The sequence below is a fragment of the Sceloporus undulatus genome, chromosome 2 (genome assembly GCF_019175285.1).
Source record: "Sceloporus undulatus isolate JIND9_A2432 ecotype Alabama chromosome 2, SceUnd_v1.1, whole genome shotgun sequence".
Lineage (NCBI taxonomy): Eukaryota > Metazoa > Chordata > Lepidosauria > Squamata > Phrynosomatidae > Sceloporus > Sceloporus undulatus.
This window is the reverse complement of record NC_056523.1, coordinates 211,663,416-211,684,314: the sequence shown is the minus strand read 5'-3', so window position 1 is coordinate 211,684,314 and position 20,899 is coordinate 211,663,416. Positions and strand designations below refer to the sequence as shown.

General features: G+C 41.3%; 1 protein-coding gene across 2 annotated transcripts in view; it reads right to left on the bottom strand.

The window, feature by feature from the left end:
• Nucleotides 1–20,899, bottom strand: part of PSD3 (pleckstrin and Sec7 domain containing 3) — a 189,369-nt gene that overhangs the window by 149,280 nt on the left and 19,190 nt on the right. The window contains exons 1-2 of one of the 2 annotated variants that reach the window (XM_042451585.1): nucleotides 9,613–9,673; nucleotides 651–1,662 (exon numbers count right to left, since the gene is read on the bottom strand). In XM_042451585.1, the coding sequence (XP_042307519.1) occupies nucleotides 651–1,662; nucleotides 9,613–9,643 (1,043 nt within the window). In that variant the 5' untranslated portion in view covers nucleotides 9,644–9,673. Of the gene's footprint in view, nucleotides 1–650; nucleotides 1,663–9,612; nucleotides 9,674–20,899 lie in introns of those variants that run through there. The other variant, XM_042451584.1, reaches the window with a different exon arrangement.

Here is a 20,899-nt window from a genome sequence, read left to right as displayed (position 1 = left end):
ACAGGAGATGTCTCACTATAGTTTTCTGGTCATCCTGATGGACAGTTTTTATTCTGCCAAGACTTAATTTTCTACTTATTATGCTAAATTTCCATCATCGCAAAAAGGCTATTTATGGTGAGATTCACAGGTTTTCGATATTGTTGAGAAGTGAGTTGTATTTTGCCCTGCTTCGTGAACCTTGTGTTGAACAGCACTAGCAAACCATCCAACTAAAATTTTAAAATAATAACAAAAGATGCAAAATAAAATAACTATGATATATTACAGTATTTTAAAAATATAAAGAAATCTGTAGCATGTTTGAGACTGGAAAAAAATTCTAGCATAAGCTTTCATAGACTCCAGCGCACTTCATCAGATGCATGCTTAAGTTGCATATGATGAAGTGGAATGAAGTCCAGGAAAGCTTATGCTAGAAATTAATTTTTTTCAGTCTCAAACATGTCACAGGTTTCCTTCATATCTTGCTATGCTGAAACAGACCAAACATGGCAATTTCTTTGAATATTACACATTACTGTTGCTGTTATGATTATTAATAATAGGAATAAAAATAACAATATAGTTGTGCCTTTCGCCACCCCCAGACTCTTATCCAAGACGTTCTCAATGGCACCCCAAAGTATGGAGTCGGGCTGTATATTTACCTGTCCCTCTCCCAGCTCTTCTTTTCTTCTGTTACAAAGACTTCATCCTCTCCACCTTCAGTCACGGAAGCTACAGGCTTGAGGTTTTCCCAGGATACATTCCAAGAACGCTCAGGCAAGTCAACTAATTCTGTGGAGTCTGAGGATGGAGTGTGGCAGTTTGGTATAATGGAGAATGTTCTCTTTTCTACATTGCTATCCTCAGAGTGCCCTGCACTCTTCTGCTCCTCTGCTTTTTGTATCCAAAGGATTTCTACCCCTTGAAATTCTACATGCTTGCTCACAGCTGCCTCTTTTGATAGCCTCCTCTCAGATGCTCTTTTTTCTGTTTCTGGACCAAACACAGAAAACTCCCGCTCAAAGTCTGCCCAGGCACTTCCAAGACCACTAGCAGTGCTGCCATATTTGCTCTCTCGACCTGCCAAAGGTATATGTCTACCTTTTTCACATACTTTGTGGGTCTCATCAGTCCTATCGTCCACTGCTTTTGAGGTTTCGGGCTGTATTTCTACGGTTAAGACCATAGAGTCTTCTTCTGTGATCCAATATAATTTTCTCTCTGCAGTTATTTCAGATGGAAGAGGCAATTCTGTAGGATTTTCTTGGCCTGCAAGAACTTTCTCTCTGGTTGCCTCTTCAACCACATTGCCAGTCCTCTCTTTTTCCATTTGCATCTCTGAACAGATAGCATTCCTCTCTCCATCCTGTGTATTATCACATTCTAAACTGTTTGGCATCTCATGCAATTTGTCCACTTTGGGAGCCAGTTCTTCCTCTCTGAGAGATGTTTGCAGCCCTTCATGTGACGATTCTATATCATCTCCAGGGCTGCCATTCACATGAGTCCCACAGAGCAGTGGCTCACTTGACTGCCCATCTGAAGCACATATTATAGTCTCTCCATGACACTCAGGTGACACATCCAATGTCGTGGCCCCTTCTTCCACGGTCCCATATTCTGGGAATTCATTGTTAACATGGGGCGGGAGAAGAGTACTACTTCCATGGCCACCTGTGAAAACAACAAACAAAAACACAAGCATTTAATTCCATTACCACTATTTTGCCTTCATTGCTGCTAAGTGGAAAAATGTTTTGCCACTTCAGGATGATATCATTTCTTATTTAGACTTTACAACTGGGATTCTTTTTAAAACGGCTTTGAGTTATTAGAAAGAAAGCAATGTGTTTTGGAGGTCAAGGTTTCCAAGTTAGAAAAGCCCACCCAGTCCAGGGCCATATCTATTGTTAATGTTGTGTGCCTTCAAGACATTTCTGACTTATGACACCCCTAAGGTGAACCTATCAGAGGGTTTTTGGAGGGCTGAGAGTGTGTGACTAACTAACCCAAGGTCACCCAGTGGGTCTCCATGGCCATGTGGGAAACTGAACCCTAGTATGGCATAGTCCAACACTCAAAGTACTACGCAACGCTGGCTCTTGGCCATATCTATGCAAGGCTTAAATTCAGCACATAACTATTTCCTCTTCCCAGAGAGCTATGGGAAGAGACTAGGAATCTCTGAGTTCTCTTCTCATGAAAATTTCCAAGACACTTTGAAAGAAGCCATAGCAGCTACACTGATTTCATAAATCAACACAACTCCTTGCCAGCAGCTAGCACCCTTGCCCACACAAAGTTCCCCTTCTATAACTCTCCAACTTTTCTAGGTGGAAAAGATCAAACCTGTTGCTTCTTTCCTCTGCAGAGAATTCAGAGGAGGAAAGGAAGGATGGGTTTTGTCCTTTCCTACAAAGCAGCACCAACATAAAGGTACAGCTTGGTCCTCTGCAGAAGCAAGAGGGTAAACACACCTCTTTTCCCCAAAGTTCTTGGACTCAAGCAAGGTGAAGGGTCAGTGGTGATCAGAAATTACAACCTGCCACAAAGCCAAACCAAGATCTTTGAAACACTAATAAATGAAAGCTTGAAGCACAGAAAAGCTCTTAGACAAAAATGTGGTAATGGTGGAAGAATGGGAACAACAAATGCAAGCTGTTTGTGTAACTTTGGCCCCATTGCCTAAGAGCAGCCATTTCTCTGTGGGAAGATGCCATGTCACTTTAATGTACTTGTAACTTTGAAACCTTACAGTCATGGAAAAACCCATGGATCACATGCCAATGGGTGAAAAGTACCCATCCCATTATTTTCACAGGATCATGAGATCTCCTCAATGGGAAACAACTGATAAGAACACGTATCAACATGGCCAATGTGGTATATTCATGAGAGCTATCAGCCATTTCTGGCAAGCTACTTGCATCAAACAAACTTATCAGAGACAGACTAAACTATTCTATCAGTGACCTTCTTTACACTGTTATTTTGTCAGAAATGAAAATGCATCTGACGATAAGAACTGCATTAGTGGCACATAATTTTGGGCATTTTGCCACTGGACACAGTAAATGGTGAAAGACAAAACTGTCCAGAGCACTAGTCAGGATGATAGCTTTATCTTATTTTATATTTAGATTGTTGAAAATTTAACTATTTACAAAATAAACAACAGGCAAGACTTCCAAAAAGAGATTAGCACTCAGTAGTACCCATTGTTCCAGTACAACACTGGTTTCAGTTGTTTGTAACTGGATGCCACAAAGCCCTTGATATGATTGTCAAGAGAGTCTTTCTTGAAGCACCAGAAATTATTCAAAGGATGAAAAAATTCTATTTAACTTCTGTGTTGCCTATCATAATAGGAGCGTAATACTTCTTGAGTGTTGAAAGTGAAGCATTATAATAATTCATAAAACAATCCTTCAAGGAACCATCCACAAATGTTGGCTGCTCTGGAAAGCCTGAACAAAACCAGGCTCTGTGTCCTCCCTTGGTGGGATCCTGTCTACAACTTCAAGTTGGCCTTCAGAACCACGCAGAGCACCTCTGTGGTCCAGAAGCAATACAAGCTCTGTGTTCTCCAGCTCTGAGTGGCTACATCACCCTCAAAAAGCTCCATCATGACCCTTCTTCTACTAGTTGCTTTACTCAAAAAATAAACCTACTCACCCACCCTATCCTGCTGCAACACCCTTTCCTTTCCTACAGGGATCCATACCCTTTTTCGACTGGTCTGGACCTCTGCGAGTGAGAGAAACTTGAAAGAATGAGCTTCAGAGAGCACAGTTCTCATCTAGTCACATATTGGTATTTGGGTTGGTTTTTTGACATGCAAGGAATGGCAAATGTGACTTCCCTCAGATATTTCTGAACTGCAACTCCTCTAACCTCTCACTCTTTAGCTATGAGGATGGGAGTGCTAGTAGGTGAAAAATATCTCAGAAGGTCACAATGAGAGAAGCATGGAGGAATATTTATTCAGCCATGTAAGCCCCAATCTTCAATTGCAGCATACAAACCAGACATAGGCTTACCATCCCCGTGAGTACTCAAGAACAAGTTACATCAGAGATGGAACTGGTACTTAGGTGTATTGTTCTCCATTTTCTTTTTTGCAAGGGAGGTGCAAATGTGAAGAAATATTAATTCCAGCACACGGAGAGGCTACTATATATACTCATGTATAAGTCTAGAAATTTTAGTAAAAATATTAATCCAAATAACCTGAGTCAACTTATCCATGGGTCAATGTAAGTACTGTGCTTTAACTCTTCTTCTTTCTTTCTTTTTTAAAGAACCATATCTTGGTGAAAGGCAAGATGTAATCTGTCCTGGAAGCAGTGGCCACCCCACTACTATCTCATCCATTCAGCCTTTAAGATGATCACAACGTTATGCCTGCTGGAATTTTGTAACTTCTTTCACATTGTTTTTCTTTGCTTCATCCTTTAGATCCTTTGCTACATGCCCCTAAACTTTACCCTCAACTTATCCATGAGTCATATCAAAATCCACAATTTCAGTCCCAAAACCTGCCCATGACTTATACATGAGATCAACTTATAGTTGAGTATATATTTTCATTTTATTGGTCCTTCTGCATCCCTGTCCACAGAGCTACAAGGTTTTGAAGAGAACTCTCCACAGGTACCAATGGAAGTATTTTTCCCCCATGCGTCCTACCCCCGATGAGAAAATTGGGACTCAAGAGTGAATAACCTGCAAAAATATGTTTAAAAAGGTAAAGAAGACATGCCTAAGAGCCTGCATGGCACAGTGGTTTGAGTGTTGGACTGTGACTCTGGAGACCAGGTTCAATTCCCAGCTCTGCCATAAAACCCACTGGGTAACCTTGAGCAAGTCGCATGCTCTCAACCTCAGGGGAAGGCAATAGTAGATCTACTTTGAACAAATCAGGCCAAGAAAACCCCATGATCGGGTCGTCATAAGTCAGAAACAACTTGAAAGCACACAAGAACAAGGACAACAACAGGCTTGCCTGCCAGCTAGGTCTTTAATGTGACATGTACTTAGACCCTGATTATACTCTAGTGAGTTCCCAGCAGAGGCCTCTGGTTTCTATCGCCACATCCTAGTCACTATGTGTTAAGCTCTTTTTGCTGATTGGCAAGCTACAGCCATACAGCTTGCTTTCATTTATCCCAGAGCCATGTGCTGAATAGCTCCTATGAGACAATGAAACAATTGTTGCTTAGGGAACGCTTCACGGGGATGTGAGGTCGTATCGACACAATTATTGTTGTGAGATGACAATGGCCACCTGTGCACTCATAAGATTTTGCGTGCTACCAGTGGTTATATTTTCACTGCCAATAATTTTTTTTAATGCCACACAGCATCTGAAACAGATGGGCTAGGCCTTCTACTTAAAGGAAAGAATAAAACCCCAAAATGAGTACCCACTGCTAACAGGATATTACATTTTATAGTGTTGCTCTCATGATATGTGGATTCTAGAAAGACTTGTCTTTGCAGATTAGATACTTTCAGAATAGAGCTTGTTTCTTGACAATACTGTCAGTCGTCTATATCCACAGATTTTTTATCCATGGATTCAACCGTCCACTGCTTGAAAATAAATTCCAAAAAGCAAACCTTTATTTTGCCATTTTATACAAGGGATACAATTCTACGATCCCATTCTATTTAACAGGAATTGAACATCCACAGATTTTGGTATCTACGAGGTCCTGGAACCAAATCCCAAAGGATACCAAGGGCTTACTGTACTTATTCCCCTAAGGAGAGAGATGGGTTTAGAAAGGCCCCTTAAAAACATTCAAAAGGGAGGAGACTGAAGTCGTATCTGAAACCAATACAATCCAACACTTTCTTAACAAATCTAAACTCATCTTGCCACTTTAAGAACATAAAATGCATTTATCTTTCCCTCTACACAAAGGGAATGATAGCCTTCCTGATCCTGCTGCCTTCCAAATGCATTGGACTAAAATTGCCATCATCCACAGGAGGAAATGGAAGTGTTAATAAAAAACATTTGGAGGGCACCAAGTTGGTGAAGGCTGCCGCACAGTACCACAGAGACTTGTTTTCTTCTCTCATTGAAACAACATACTCAGCTGTTCCTGAGAGAGGTTTGAGCCTCTTTATCCTCTTTGCCCTTTCTCTTGCCTCAAAAGAAATTCCCAGTACTCTGAAGTACAAGTAATCTGCACAGAGTAATGGAAAAGGACCTGGAGGTCCTTACAAGAGGCCCAGGCTTGCTATTTGTCATAATGGACTGAACGCGTACCACTGGGAAATAGTTGCCACAATGAAAACTGGGAAGAACTAATTGTGTAGAAAAGGGAATTTCAGCAAGTTTTGCTTGTTACCTGGCTGCACTACAGGCAACACCTTCTGAAAATCCCTCTTCTATATAATCATTTAAGATCTATAGACAAAGGATTATCGATGGTTCCAACAACAGTCTTTTCACCAAAGGGTGGAACATGAGACATATATAATCACAAGTAGATGATAAAACACAACACTATAAAATGGTAAAATAATACAGTGGACCATTGTTATACGCTGGAGTTTGGTTCCAAGATCCTCCATGGATAACAAAATGCTCCAAAATCCAAAATTGTCCGCACAGTTGGTTGAAATAGTGATACTTTTGCTTTCTGATGGTTCAGTGTATGCAAACTTTGTACCTTCAGACTATGTGTACGAGGTAAATATAAAACATAAATAAATTTGATCTTTAGACCTGAGGCCCACCACCAAGATATCTCGTTATGTATATGCAAATATTTCAAGATCTGACAAAATCTGAAATCCAAAACACTTCTGGCCCCAAGCATTTTGGAGACTCAACCTGTATGCATTTCTGAACATATTTTCTCTCAATGCTGCATGTCTAAAATACACCTTTCCATTATTATTGTTGTTATTGTGATGATGATGATGATGATGATGATGATGATGATGATGATGATGATGATGATATTTTTACCTACAAGTGTGAATTTTTTTAAAAAAAACCTGCTTTCTAGTATAATCATGAATGGGTCTAATTGGCTGCTTCAAAATGTGGACTAGACAAGAACCTTGGAAATTCTTAGTCCAAAATGCCAAAATAAGAAAAGTGAAGCTTTTCCCATAGTTTAATCTGTTTCAGGAAATACATCACTAATCAAGCATATCAGACTTCTATCAGATTAATATGAGAGCCAGTAAAGAGTATGTGTGTTAATCCTGGCTGAGATGCAGGAGCTAGTTGCATCCCGATTCTGCAGTTTGAATGGCTCTGGAGAGCTGCAGCACTAGGAAAGTTGCTCTCCCATAAATCCCATTTATGCGCTCTAAACCCTCTGGAGAGAAAGAGGAACATGGAGCCTACATTATGCCAGGATTTGTGTTAATCACACGATGGCTACAGAACCAAGTAATACTTTTTATATGAAAGGGGCTATTTGGCACCCTGAGAAGAACATTATTTTGCCTGAAATGCAGTCTTCCTTAAATTGAGTCCACTGGCATATTCAGCTGCAAGGCCACAAGAGCACAGTATATCAACGGTGAACAAATCAAGAGATTTGCATTAATGGATGAGCCAGGCCTCAGTAAGGTCTCAAAGAGGCAGCGCATACTGAACTATTGCCTGCACAATAACGGTGAAAGCTCTAAAACGTTTGTGGAACACAGCAATAGCCAAGCTGTAAAATTCGGAGGCTGATTTCCATTTCCACCACTTCATACATGTCCAGTTAGTTACTACAAAGTCCATTTTATTGTAGCATAGCAGTTAAGAGACATAGGGCTTATCTACATGGACAAATTATCTCTGGGCTCGCTGTGTCCTCTTTACATGACGCAGGGCCAAAAACACATGTAGACTATCTTCATGATGGCTGCACCTGATTTGGGGCTTCCTTACCTGACCTGTATTTAAATAACCCATCTTTTGCTGCAGGTTTTCAGCTCTCTTCACAGTGGCTGCCTTCACCTGAGGTTCCTGTAAGCTGAACAGAGAACAGGAAAGGGGCAAATTTGGGGAGAATTTGAGGCTAGAATACTTTGGAAACAGCCCAAAATATTCTGGCCACCCTGAGCTATGCTGGATTCGGATCAGGCCTTTTTCATGAACTCACTAAGATGATTTAGACCAGCCATGCTGCCTCTGCAAAATGGAGATAATAATCTTCATCTACTTTACAGGATCATCATAAAAATTATGACAACACAACAGAAAACAGTTTAAATGCTGAAAAGCTCCACAAAGATGTTAGGTGTTATGACTGTTTAGTGCAAAGCAGCATGCTGCTGCTTTACCGTGAATTAGATAAGAATTAGATAAGAACTAAGCAATTTACCATTTGTCAACTGGGAAGCAAAGAATAAAAGTAACTTCAATTTCCAATTTCTGTTATGTAAGTGCTTTGTGCAGAATCAGAGCTGCAATGCTACGGCTTCCCTGTGCACTTTTCCACAACAAGGTCTCACAAAAGTCTTTATTATTTTAGCCATCCCCTGAAAAAAAAAACTACTTTAAAATTTCCAACAGAGTCGCTGTCTTAAGTTGCATCCATCCTACAGAAATAATGCAGTTTGATACCACCTTAACTGCCATGGTTAAATGCTATGGAATTTTGGGAACTGTTGTTTTATGAGACATTTAGCTTTCTCAGTCAGAGTGCTTTGGTGCCACAACCAGCTACAGTTCCCAGAAACCCAAAGCATTGAGATATGGCAGTTAAAATGGTGTCAAACTGGATTATTTCTGCAATGTGGATGCAGCCTCAATGCAACAAAAACAGGGAGGGGGAGTCCAGTGGCATCTTAAAGACAAAAATATTTATTCTAATGCAAGCTTGCATAGACAACAGCCCACAAAGTGCATGCTTATACAAACTGGACTTTTTGTTATGCCTTGTTTCAAAAGGTCTGATGCTGTTGCTGCTGCTGAGTTATAGGCTTTAAAGAGCTCCAGGCTCTTTAAAATTTGCTCCTCCCTCATTCCCATCAAGCCACAGAGCATCATGTCTTGTTAAAGCAACGGGGATATCACTCACGTCAATCTTTTCTCCTCCAACACCCCAATATAACTGACTCACAGGCAACACTAGAAACGGAGCAGCAAATGTAGTCTTTACTTCCATGAAGAGAAGCAGAATAAAATCACACACAGTGAAAAGGAACTGGGAAAATTCTCCGTATACACACATGCACACACCAGGTAACCATTTTGCTATGTTCCCCCCATAGCCCATTTAAATTGTGCTTCTTTTGAGAAACATATTCATGCCTGACTGCAGTAAGGAAACTGAGCCACTAAAGCAAATATAGCCTGGAAGCAGCTGGTGTCTCCCTGCTGACCGGTGCTTTTAAGAATCCCTAACTTAATGGAATAAATGTGACCCATCATACGTGTAAACATCTAATCTGTGGAAATATCCCACCAAAAGCCACACATTACCACAGGCAGCCCCTGTGGTGGAATCATCAACCCCCAGCCAAAGCAGCAAAACACATCTCGGAAATGAGAGGGCTATTTTACACACATGTTGTGAGTGCGCGTGTCCATAAACCCCTATCATCTCCCTGAACAAATAGCTATAATTCTGTTGAACCGAGAGGCTGACTACTCACAGAGATTACTGTAGCTCCAGCAGTTACCCATTGGTCAATGAAAACACACAGATCATCAGTTTATCTAATAAGGATACAGGCTTAATTCAATTGCTGCCGTTCTAAGTCAACTGGAATCAGAATAGTTTCAAATTTCCTGGCAGCATCAGCCGGTTGCCCTGCACTGCACACGGTGATGTAAATGGAAGCATTCTGAGCATTATGAAACTGGAGAGAGGACTGCAGTCTCATGCCGGGGATGGCGAAAGAAGATGAGATGAGCCCACCTCAGCAGCTTATAAACAGAATAGCTACCGTAAGCTCTTTTTTCCCCCACCGTATCTAATGGATATTATTCTGAAGATGCCATTAATGAAGAACATGAGTTAATTTTACTCTTCTTGGGCATGATCATATGCAGAAATGAACCAAAAGCAAACCGCAATGGTTCCACGTCCATTTATACCAGCAACACAAATGGAGATTTATCATAAAGGAACATGTTTTTATAATGAAGTTATCAATGAAAGAAAGATCTCTATATATAGTCTGTCATCATACAACCCTTTGCTGTGCCTGCATTTTTTAAAAAAATAAAAATAAAACAAACACTAAATAATTATCCTTTAGCACATAGTTGCATGCACAGTCAGGGTCATGTGTTTTCGTTGTGACTTTACAGGAGCACCCAAAAAGTGCAAAATATAGTGCTTGACATAAACTTTGAGCATTCATTCTTTTAAAGCAAGTTTCTAGTCCTTATTATGACTTCAATATTTTCCTAGAGAGGGCCAGCATGGTGTAATGGTTGGAGCTTTGGACAAGGACGCTGGGAGACCAGGGTCCAAATCCCAGCTCAGCCATGGAAACCTACTGGGTGATACTGGGAAAGTCACACTCTCTCAGCCTCAAACTAAGGAGGACTGGAATTCAAAGAAATTCCTGTGTTAGTCTGGAACATCAGTAGCCAATGTGGCATTGTGATTCAAGCGTTGGACTAGGACTCTGGAGACCAAGGTTCAAATCCCTGCTGGGCCATGGAAACCCACTGAGTGACCCTGAGCAAGTCACACTCTTTCAGTCTCAGGGGAAGGCAACGGCAAACCTCCTCTGAACCAATCTGAACCAATCTTGCCAAGAAAACCCTATAATAGGTTCACATTAGGGCTGCCATAACACAGAAATGATGTGAAGGCACACAAAAACTTCATGTTCCTGCAAGCATGTGGGATAGGCTGCTCCAGCCTCTAAAATCAAATAGTTAGCTCAATAAGATGTCCAGTGTCTGAGGTTTCAGTGCTGTGCAGCACTCACAGCTTTTCCTTGGCTAGTCAGGCCAGCATAATACTTTATGCAAGGTAATAAAAGCTGCAGAATCAAGTTGTACAAATAATGTGCCTTCAAGTCATTTCTGACTTATGGCAACCCTAAGGCTATCACAGGTTTATCTTGGCAAGATTTGTTCACAGCGGGTTTGCCATTGCCTTCCTTTAAGGCTGAGAGTGTGTGACTTGCTAAGGTCACCCAGTGGGTATCCATGGGTAAGCAAGGATTCAAAGCCTGGTCTCCCGAGTCACAGTCCAATGCTGAAACCATTACACCACATTGGCTCTCACTTCTCAATATTACCAACTGAATATAAAAAAAATCTATGGGAGAAAAAATGAGGTGGCTATAGATGAAACAAGAACAGTTGGTATAAATATTACTGTGGCAAATTTATGTAAAATCTACAGTCTGCAAATGCTTTATATATGGATAGCATAAACCAACTTCGTCGTTTAAACAATTGTGTAAAAAGAAAACTAAAACTATGTGTTTAGTAAACAAGTGCACACTGCTTTGGTGACAAAGCAGGCGTGGCTTTAAAAAAAAATACAACCCTATATGAAATTAAACCAAAAAAACCTGGGAGGCAGAACTGGAGCTAAACCTGTGCACAGAGGCTGCTGCCACACTGCAGAAATAAAGCAGTTTCGCACCAATGTAACTTCCATGGCTCTACCCTGTGGAATCCAGGGATTTGTAGTTTTGTGAGATATTTTGCCATCTCTGGGTCTCTAAGCAGAAAGGCTAACCTGCCCCTGGTTTTGACCCAGGTCAGTCCCAGGGCCAGCGTGTCAACAAGTGGGTGTTTATATGCCCTCCTACCACCGTGCCATGAAGCTACTACTTGCCACGCACCCCATACCTGTCTCTGCTGTCGTGTCTTCACAAAAGACCCCCATCACGGCCCATAAGGACAGACTCAGGGCACCTGGCTACTACCACATGGCCAGGAACCCCCATCCAATGTCACAAGCCATGATGAGGGTCTTCTGTGAAGACATGACCACAGAGACAGATGCAGGCGCATGAGGTGTCCTGGCTGTCACTGGAGAGTTTCCAGGAAACTCTGCAACAAACAGTGCATCTGCTTGGCCCATGCTAAGGCCACTTTGGCCTGGGATTGATCCAGAGCTACCAGTTTGGCATCCAGACAAAACAATCCTAGCCCTAGGCCAGTGATGATGAACCTTTTACAGACCGAGTGCCCAAACTGCAACCCAGACCCCACTTATTTGTTGCAAAGTGCCACATCCCTCTGGCTTTCTAGTAAGAAACTCTGGCAAACTCTGTGCTAGGGCGACAGCATGTGTGCCCACAGAGAGGGCTCTGAGTGCCACCTCTGGCACGCGTGCCATAGGTTCGCCATCACTGCCCTAGGCTAATGGGCTGTATCATTCATACAGGATGGGTTGGCGGGGAGTGGGCAAGCGGGCTTGGGGGCACCTCTTGGGTACCAGTTCTCATAGCAACTTGGCAAGTAGCTTCCTAAAGGCAGAACTGCACCTGTTTCCCAAAGTGGATGTAAATGCTACATCCATGTATGAGGCAATCCATATCCCCTGAAGTCATTTCTCCAACTGCTGGGTCTTGCATTACCTCAATTCTCAGTGCCATGCTGGATGTTACAGTAGAATCTAAATGGCCCATAAATTCTGCAACCATTGCTGCAATCCCTGGTGCTCTGGGTTGGCTAATTGAGGCTCTCTACACAAGTGAAAACCAATCCAAGCAAAAGGATTTGCATTAAAAGCCATTCGTTTAAAATATGTTGCATGCACAATACATTAGCCATGCCGCAAATAACAAAATCTCTCTGCACTGATTGGCTGGAATAATCCTGCAGCTCCTGACAAAAACCATTTAGGATTTGTTCCAGGCTGTTTGCTAGTTACAAAGAAATCACCCTTTTCCTGAACTGAGTGTAGATGATGTTTACAAATGATGCTTACAGAGAAAAAGAAGAAAATCTACAGTTTATGGGAGAGTGAAAAGTGCATGGAAGTTAATTTTGCCGTCAACCAAGCTAATCAGAAACATTGATGGTACACATATCACATTTTGTTGTCACTGAGCATCATTCTACAACATAAGCAAAACAATATCGCCTATTGCCCTTTTAAAATATGTTTATTTTAATCATAGAATCATAGAGTTGGAAGAGACCACAGGGGCCATCCAGTCCAACCCCCTGCCATGCAGGAAATCACAATCAAAGCATCCCCAACAGATGGCCATCCAGCCTCTGCTTGAAGACCTCCAAGGAAGGAGACTCCACTACACTCCGAGGGAGTGTGTTCCACTGTCGAACCGCCCTTACTGTCAGGAAGTTCTTCCTAATGTCGAGGTGGAATCTCTTTTCCTGGAGCTTGCATCCATTGTTCCGGTCCTGTTCTCTGGAGCAGCAGAAAACAAGCTTGCTCCCTCCTCAAATGACATCCTTTCACATATTTAAACAGGGCTATCATATCACCTCTTACCTTCTCTTTCCCAGGCTAAACATCCCCAGCTCTGAGTGTTCCTCATAGGGCAAGGTTTCAGACCTTTCACCATTTTCGTCGCCTCCTTTGGACACATGGCTCCAGTTTCTCAATGTCCTTTTGAATTGTGGAGCCCAGAACTGGACACAATATTCCAGGGGGCCTGACCAGAGCAGATATATGGCACTATGACTTCCCTTGATCTAGACACTATACTTTCTATCGATGCGCCTAAAATCGCATTGGCCTTCCTTCTGGAAGATATATACTGTACTTATAGATTTAACACTGAAGTCTTAATCGCAAAGACAGAATTACAGAATTACTCTTCTACTGGATAAAATCCACTACTAAAGCTGTCATCCTGTACACACGGGGAATGGAATTTAGTGTGACTTATTTCTGAGTAGATATGCACATGTTTGTGCTATAAATATTATGTCCAAACAACACTGCACATTGAACAGAGACGGAGAAGGTGTGGCCCTCCAGATACGGTCAGATTCCCCTCAAAACTGGTTTTGCTGGGGGTGACTGATGGGAACTGCAGTCCAGCAACATCTGAAGGAACATTCACCTCTTTTTCTTCTTTCCATCTCTAGGAAGCAATTTCATTTCTAAAATCTGATACTGGTAACAAACTCAGTAGGAGGAAACTGAAGGCTAAACCTGACAACATAGAGGTGCTCCTGGTCAGTGAAAATGCAACTCAGAGTTTGAACCTGTACTGTGTGGGATTACACTCACCCTGAAGAGGCAAATTCATAACTTCGGTGCACTTCTGTTTATGTTTTGTTGATGAACAGGAGTGTGTTTGCAGTTAAAGCTAGTGCACTAGCTGTGGAGATGTCTGCTCTGGCCACAGTGAAACAAGCCTTTGGCTGTGTCCACACTACAGAAATAATCCAGGTTGACACCACTTTATCTGCCATGGCTCAGTGCTATAGGATTTGGGGAACTGTCGTTTTGGGAGACATTTAGCCTTCAGTGTTAGAGAGCTCTGGTGCCTCATTATAGTACAATTCACAGAATGCCACAGGATGGAGCTATGGCAATTTAAGTGGTATCTGCCTGGACTATTTCTGCAGTGCAGATGCAGTTACAGTTTGGATTAAAGTGGGGCTGGCTTGGTTTCAGAAACCAGTGCATCTATAATGCTGAAGCGATATTGTTTGTCGAGGGCATTATAGGAAGCACACAAGTTCTTTGTTAGAATAGCTTCAGTGGCCACAAGTTGATTTCTAGACACAATTCAACGTGCTGGTTATGACAATTAAGACCTATATGACTTGGGACCAATCTATCTGGAAGACACTTTCTCCCCATATCAGCCTCCTTGACATTTAAGATCTTCAAGGAAGTCTTTCGCCTGGTCCTGACAACCTGCAAGGAACATTTGGTGAGGACATGAGCAGGGTCTTCTCAGTGGCTTTTCCCAAATTGTGGAACTTTCTCCCTATAATTCTTCTGACTTCTACAAACTGGGAAAGAGATTTATACCCAGGCGGCCTTTTAGTGACCAAACGGCTCCTCAAGAGGAGACTTTTTAAATAGGGGCATTGCTTCTTAACCCAGTTATTTTATTAAGACATTCTCTTTGTGTTCTAACTTATATGCAGCTGCTGCCACACTGCAGAATGAATGCAACCTGACACCACTTTAACTGTTGTGGCTCTGTCCCGTGGAATTCTGGGATTTGTCATTCATGGTGGCACCAGAGCTTTCTGTCTGAGAAGGGCTAAATATCTCACAAAAATACAAATTCCATAGTATTGAGTCATGGCAATTAGAAAGCAGTGTCAAACTGCATTAATTCTGCAGTGTAGGCAAAGCCTCTACCTTATGTGAAGCACATATTCACACACTAACACACACTTTGCTGCTGGGTTGGCACATGGCAATAAACTTGTCATTTTGTGATGCTCGCTCCACATGCACTCATCTGTACTTATTCATAAGAGAACTTTTAGTGACTCATCTGTCGGTGGGTGGAATTCTCCTTAATTTTTTTTAAAGACTAAAGAAAATTTGTATATTTTTTGTGCACTGCGACCTTAATCACGCTTAACATCTTCAGCAATATCAGAGGAAATATCATTAAGCTTTAAATTTTAATAAACAGTGCTCCAAGCTTTAATCAAATAATCAGTGTGATTAAACGTCTTAAAGATTTAATTGCAGGTTTAAATTTATCACAAAATAAAAATCAGAGAGGGTGACAACGGACAAATATTACAAAGTTTAGACAGGACTTCTGGAGGCCCTCTAACATGCAGGCCTCATACAAAAAATGAAGCAGAGACATATGTTTCAGATCTGATTTTTTTTAATTAAATGGTTCTTTAAAAGTAGGACATTTCAACAATATAGCTCCAAAATAACAGAAAATAATAGTTTTGGGGACCAACCACATGTATGTGGTTTCCCTTTCTGATCTTCATAACGAAACAGTATTAGGGAGAATCTTTACAGAGCAAGTCTTAATTAGATCAATAAATATATCAATCAATTCAATCTTTACTTCAACAGTCAGTGAGAGACCATTTTGATCAGCAGAGCTGTCATTTCGAACCTGCCTTCTCAAAAAAAAAAAAAAAAAACCCATATAAAGACACTGGTTTGTTGCTGTAATACAGCATTAAATAAGTGTTATAGATTCCCCTTATTATAATGTGGTAGCTTGGCGGTGGAAGGATTGCAAATGACTTTACACTTCTTTCGGTAGCTCCAAAGGACATTTATATTGACTGGGACAGACACAAATTCATTTGACCAAGGAGTTAGTTAAACTACTGAAGATGTAGAGTAGATGACTGAGCAACTACAAGTTCTTTAACCAACTGACACCAATACAGGTTGAGTCTCCCTTATCCAAAATGCTTGGGAACAGAAGTGTTTTGGATTTCATAATTTTTTGGATTTTATAGTCTTTGCATATACATAATGATATATCTTAGAGGCAGGACCCAATTCTAAAAATGAAATTCATTTCTCTTTCGTATACCTCTTATACACATAGCCTGAATTTTATACACAATATTTTTAATAATTTTGCACATGAAACAAAGTTTGTGTATATTGACCATCAGCAAGTAAAGGTGTCACCACCTCAGCCACCCATGCAAACAATTTTGGATTTTGGAATATTTTGGAATTTTGGGTAAGGAAGACTCAACCTCTACTGTTAAGTATGTAGTCAATGAGGATGATATCAAAATGGCAAGGCTCCCACTAGGATAACCTTTCTTGTTCACCTGAATAGTTTTTATTGTATAAGCTGCAAAGCCATTCAGGATGCTAATATCAATGGTCCAGGTTTCATGCAACAATATCACATCAAAAGAACAAATATACTAACAGAATGAAATATCCCTGCTCATATTTGCCCATCCACCAATGTTCCAGGAAATTATCCTTAAACAGAAATCTTCCTGGGGCCATAAGAATCATTCTGCTGAGCTAATCAGTTCTAGAGAACCATCTTCATCTCTAATACACCTGTTCTCAGGAGTTTTGGTTTTAGAGGTCACCAAAACTAAATAGGAATCAGGGACAGTGATGTTGGCCGATGGAATTGTATTCTGCAGGCTGACAAGGTTAGGATGAGTTCTAACTTTTGTAAACTGTAAATTGGGATGGAAAGAGTTGCAGTTCTTGTATGGGTAGCTGATGTTAATGTTGATGTTCCAGCACTTTGAGGTTAGCTTGCCTAGAAATGTTGTAAGTATCCAAACTTCCCCTAATACATTTATCAATCCAGAAACAGTTTGATACAACATTAAGGTGCCAGCATAAGCTGATGTGCATGTGATGGCATACATAGCACTGGAACAGGTAGCGTGAATGACATGTACACCCAGCCATGTGGAAAGGTGTGGAGATGGAAGAGCTTTCTAGAAAGAGTGACGCCACACACATACCTTTCTCTGCATTTCCAATTAAACCAAAAGCCAAAAGATGAGTTCTGCCACAACAAACAAGGCTGGAATCCCCCCTTCATATCTTATGCATTTCTAAACACCCCTTCCTGCCATCTCAGTCCTGGGGATTCCAGATCTTCTCTAGGCGTTATAAAGTCCATAAAGCATCATTGATCGAAATCATACCCATGTCGTTTCCTGAATATCAGAACAAACTTTCCACTCTGGAAACCTCAGGTTCCGTTAAGGGACAATCAAACTTTTGGTTTTCCACAAAACCTCTATGGACTGGATTGGCTTCAAGGGTATAAATAGCACCCCAAAACATAAGCTTTTTGCTACAGTTGGGGACCCCACATGTATGGTGAGCTTGAGTTCTTTACTTTTATCTGCTTCCTAAAACATGCTCCCTCAAGACTTGCGGCTTGAACCATCATACTTCCTGGATCCTTCTCTTCAAGACAGGTACTATTATCTCATCCATCCCTCAACCTCTGCTTTCATTTTTCTATATTCAGTTAGCTCTGTATTCTGAGTATTTGAATGGATTAACTTTGTGTGTGTGTGTTACTTTATATTTTATTTAATAAAAGTTTATGTAGTTTCCCATGTCTGGAGTCTCTATCAATGATTACTGGTATACTTGGTGCTTCATTCCTGCATACGTTATCCTCTCCTCACAAAGCCAAGCTGAGTATTTCCCCAAAGTAATTAAAGACAGATTGCTACTGCTGGTCAAGACTGTACAAACCCCATACGTTTAGGGTAACAATGTATTGACCAAATGTAATTAAATATGAGATTTCTCCATTGCCATTGAGTCCTATATCCATGGGGTGACTGCACAACAGAGGCCTTGTCTGCACTGGCCAAAAAGCCGATTTTACCACCAGCACCGTTCTGATGCTCTCCTGTTTGGATAACGCATGGCCCAAACCTCGGTACTCATGCAAACAATCATTATGATGTTCAGCACCAGAACCTGGGTATAACACCCTTAACACAAATTTTAAAAACATCAGGAAGATACAGAGCCCTCCGTCCCCATGCCAGATTGACTGTCTGCATACGTGTCCAACTGAGTCACCCTGCATGTCCTCCACTGTTGCTAGTCACTCTTAGATAAGAACAAAGTACCCAACCATGGGATTGTCACTGGAAGCCATGGGATTGTTGCTGGACCTGCAGCGGCAGCAAATGAACAAGGAGACTCAGCAGCACACATGTGGAGACAACTGCCAAAGCATGGCAATAGAAGGCCACTTAATGGGGGGAGGTCACAGCAGCCCTAGGGCCAGGATATCCTGGATTACCCCCAAAGTATCCTGGCTAGTACAGACAAGGTCAGAGATGCTTCTAACCAGGACTGATGGGTAGCATGGTGCATCTCTGGTTCAGTAACTGGTGTGTTAGAGGAGACTTTGTCTCAAGCTAATGCAATCTGTCAAGTAGGTCTCTTGGAGCTACTGAAGATACCTTATAAAATCTGTCAATGAAGAGTTCTTCTGTTGCAGCAACTTGGTAGAACCAGTTTGATGATAGGAAGAAAGAGCTGGACATTTCCTAAGAGGAATTAATGGTCTAATACCAAAGTTCTTAAAAGAGCTGTGCTGGGAAAACCCCAAAAGCTTGCAAATGTGTCTTTTTCCTCATTAATACGTTAATGATAGACTGTTAAGTAACCTAGTCAAACAGTCCCCTCTCTTACTCTGTGTGTCTATAAATGTGCTCTTTAAATTCCACAATTTGGGTGCTACTCCTCTGAGCAACAGGCTGGGTAAGTAAAATAATTTTAGTCCAAGCATGCTCCATAAACAAATATCATTTTAAAAACTCCGCATGACACAAGCCAAGCTCTGTGAGTGCACAAATATTTCTTATGAGGCACTTCAGAATTTTCCTCACTTACAAAGCCAACATTTTTACATTTTCACTAACGAATCAATAGCCCCTTTCTTCTCCTTTCACTGCGAATAAATGCTCTTTTGGTTTTCTTTGCCTAGAGTTCTTTCTTCCGCTTCCAAAAGAAGGAGTGGGTGGGTTGTGGGGCTGAGGTTGGGTGGCAAGCTTCTTCTACAAGCTTGCCAAATCTAGCCCAATATACAAGGATAGACACCATCCAGGAGCTATGGTTTAAAAAAACTGCCTCATGGATTCCTATGGAATCCTAGGTTTTTTAGTTCAATGTGGAACTAGAAATCTGTGGCTAAGAACTTTTAAACACCCCTCCCTAAGCTAAAAATTCCATGGCATTTAAAATTGAATCATAGCACTCTAATTGTGCAGTGTGAAAGAGTTCCAGATCTTTCCACTTCTCTGATACCCATGAAGCAACCCTGTCTTTTCTCGGATGCTGTACTTGTCTGAAAACAAAACAATGCCCCTTCAGCTCTCTGGGCTAACATGAAAGAGTCATAGTTAGTCTTGCTTTGTACAGTCATCCTACTCCCATCTCAATTTTCAAGTTTCTGTAGTACTGTATTTCAAAAAACATTTGCGGACACATCACTGTAGCATCAGAGAAATGAGCACATATATCATAGAAATTATGCCTTGTGATGTTTCACTTTCAGATTTCTAACATAGTATTATCCATCATGAATCTCAGAATCCAAAAACACATTAAGAGACAGATAGTTCTGCCACCATCCTATTTCTGTTCAAGCACTCCCTTTTCTCATCATGTCTGGCTGAACAGAAGAGCTGCATCTGCATGTTGCATTAAGCCAGTGGTTCTCAACTGTTGAGTCTCCAGATGTTTTGGACTTCAGTTCCCAGAAGTCCCAATCAGTATACTCATTGTTCAGGAATTCTGGGAGTTGAAGTCTCAAAAATCTAGAGGACCAAACTTTGAGAACCACTGCATTAAGCCATGGCACATGTGAGCCATGATTTGTTACTTTACACACGAATCATCATACAAATGACCAAACACACCAGAGTTAACTCTCCATTTCCAGACAGCTTCTCTCCCACTCTTTTCTCAGCCCCTCTTTTCAGGATGGACAGCTGGGGAAAGGAGCCGGGAACAAGTCACACATCTGAATTTCAGCGTAACAGTAAATCATTATTTAAAACGCCGTAGTTTCTAAGCCAAGAAGAAGTCCTGGCTTCTAACTGTGATTTCTGGCTGGTTAGTAGAAGGACAGGTCGAGTTATTACAATAAACTAGACTTACACAAACCACAACCCAGCTTACTGATAAAGTGCTCAGCTGGCCAGTATATGTTATCACATCACTTTACTCTGCATTACCTCCACCACCAACAGCCAAAGGTTTAAAACAGGACAACAGGCAGTGCATGTACACCATTTAATGTGCGTTCCAGCAAATGTTACTGGATACAAAGAAGAGAAGCAACCTGTTTATCTAACAACGAGTAGTCCAAAGTATGGAGGTGAGTCTTGAAATAGCATTTCAATTAACCAGTCTCTAGCTCTTCACCAGCTCCTTCTCTTCTGTACCAGTAACACTATAGATGTCCAGGAGGCCAAACAGACTTGGTTGCAAGAAGCCAGCTCTCAGCTGACTCTCCACATATCAGGACACAACCAGACCCATAAAACCTTTACAGTGGAGTA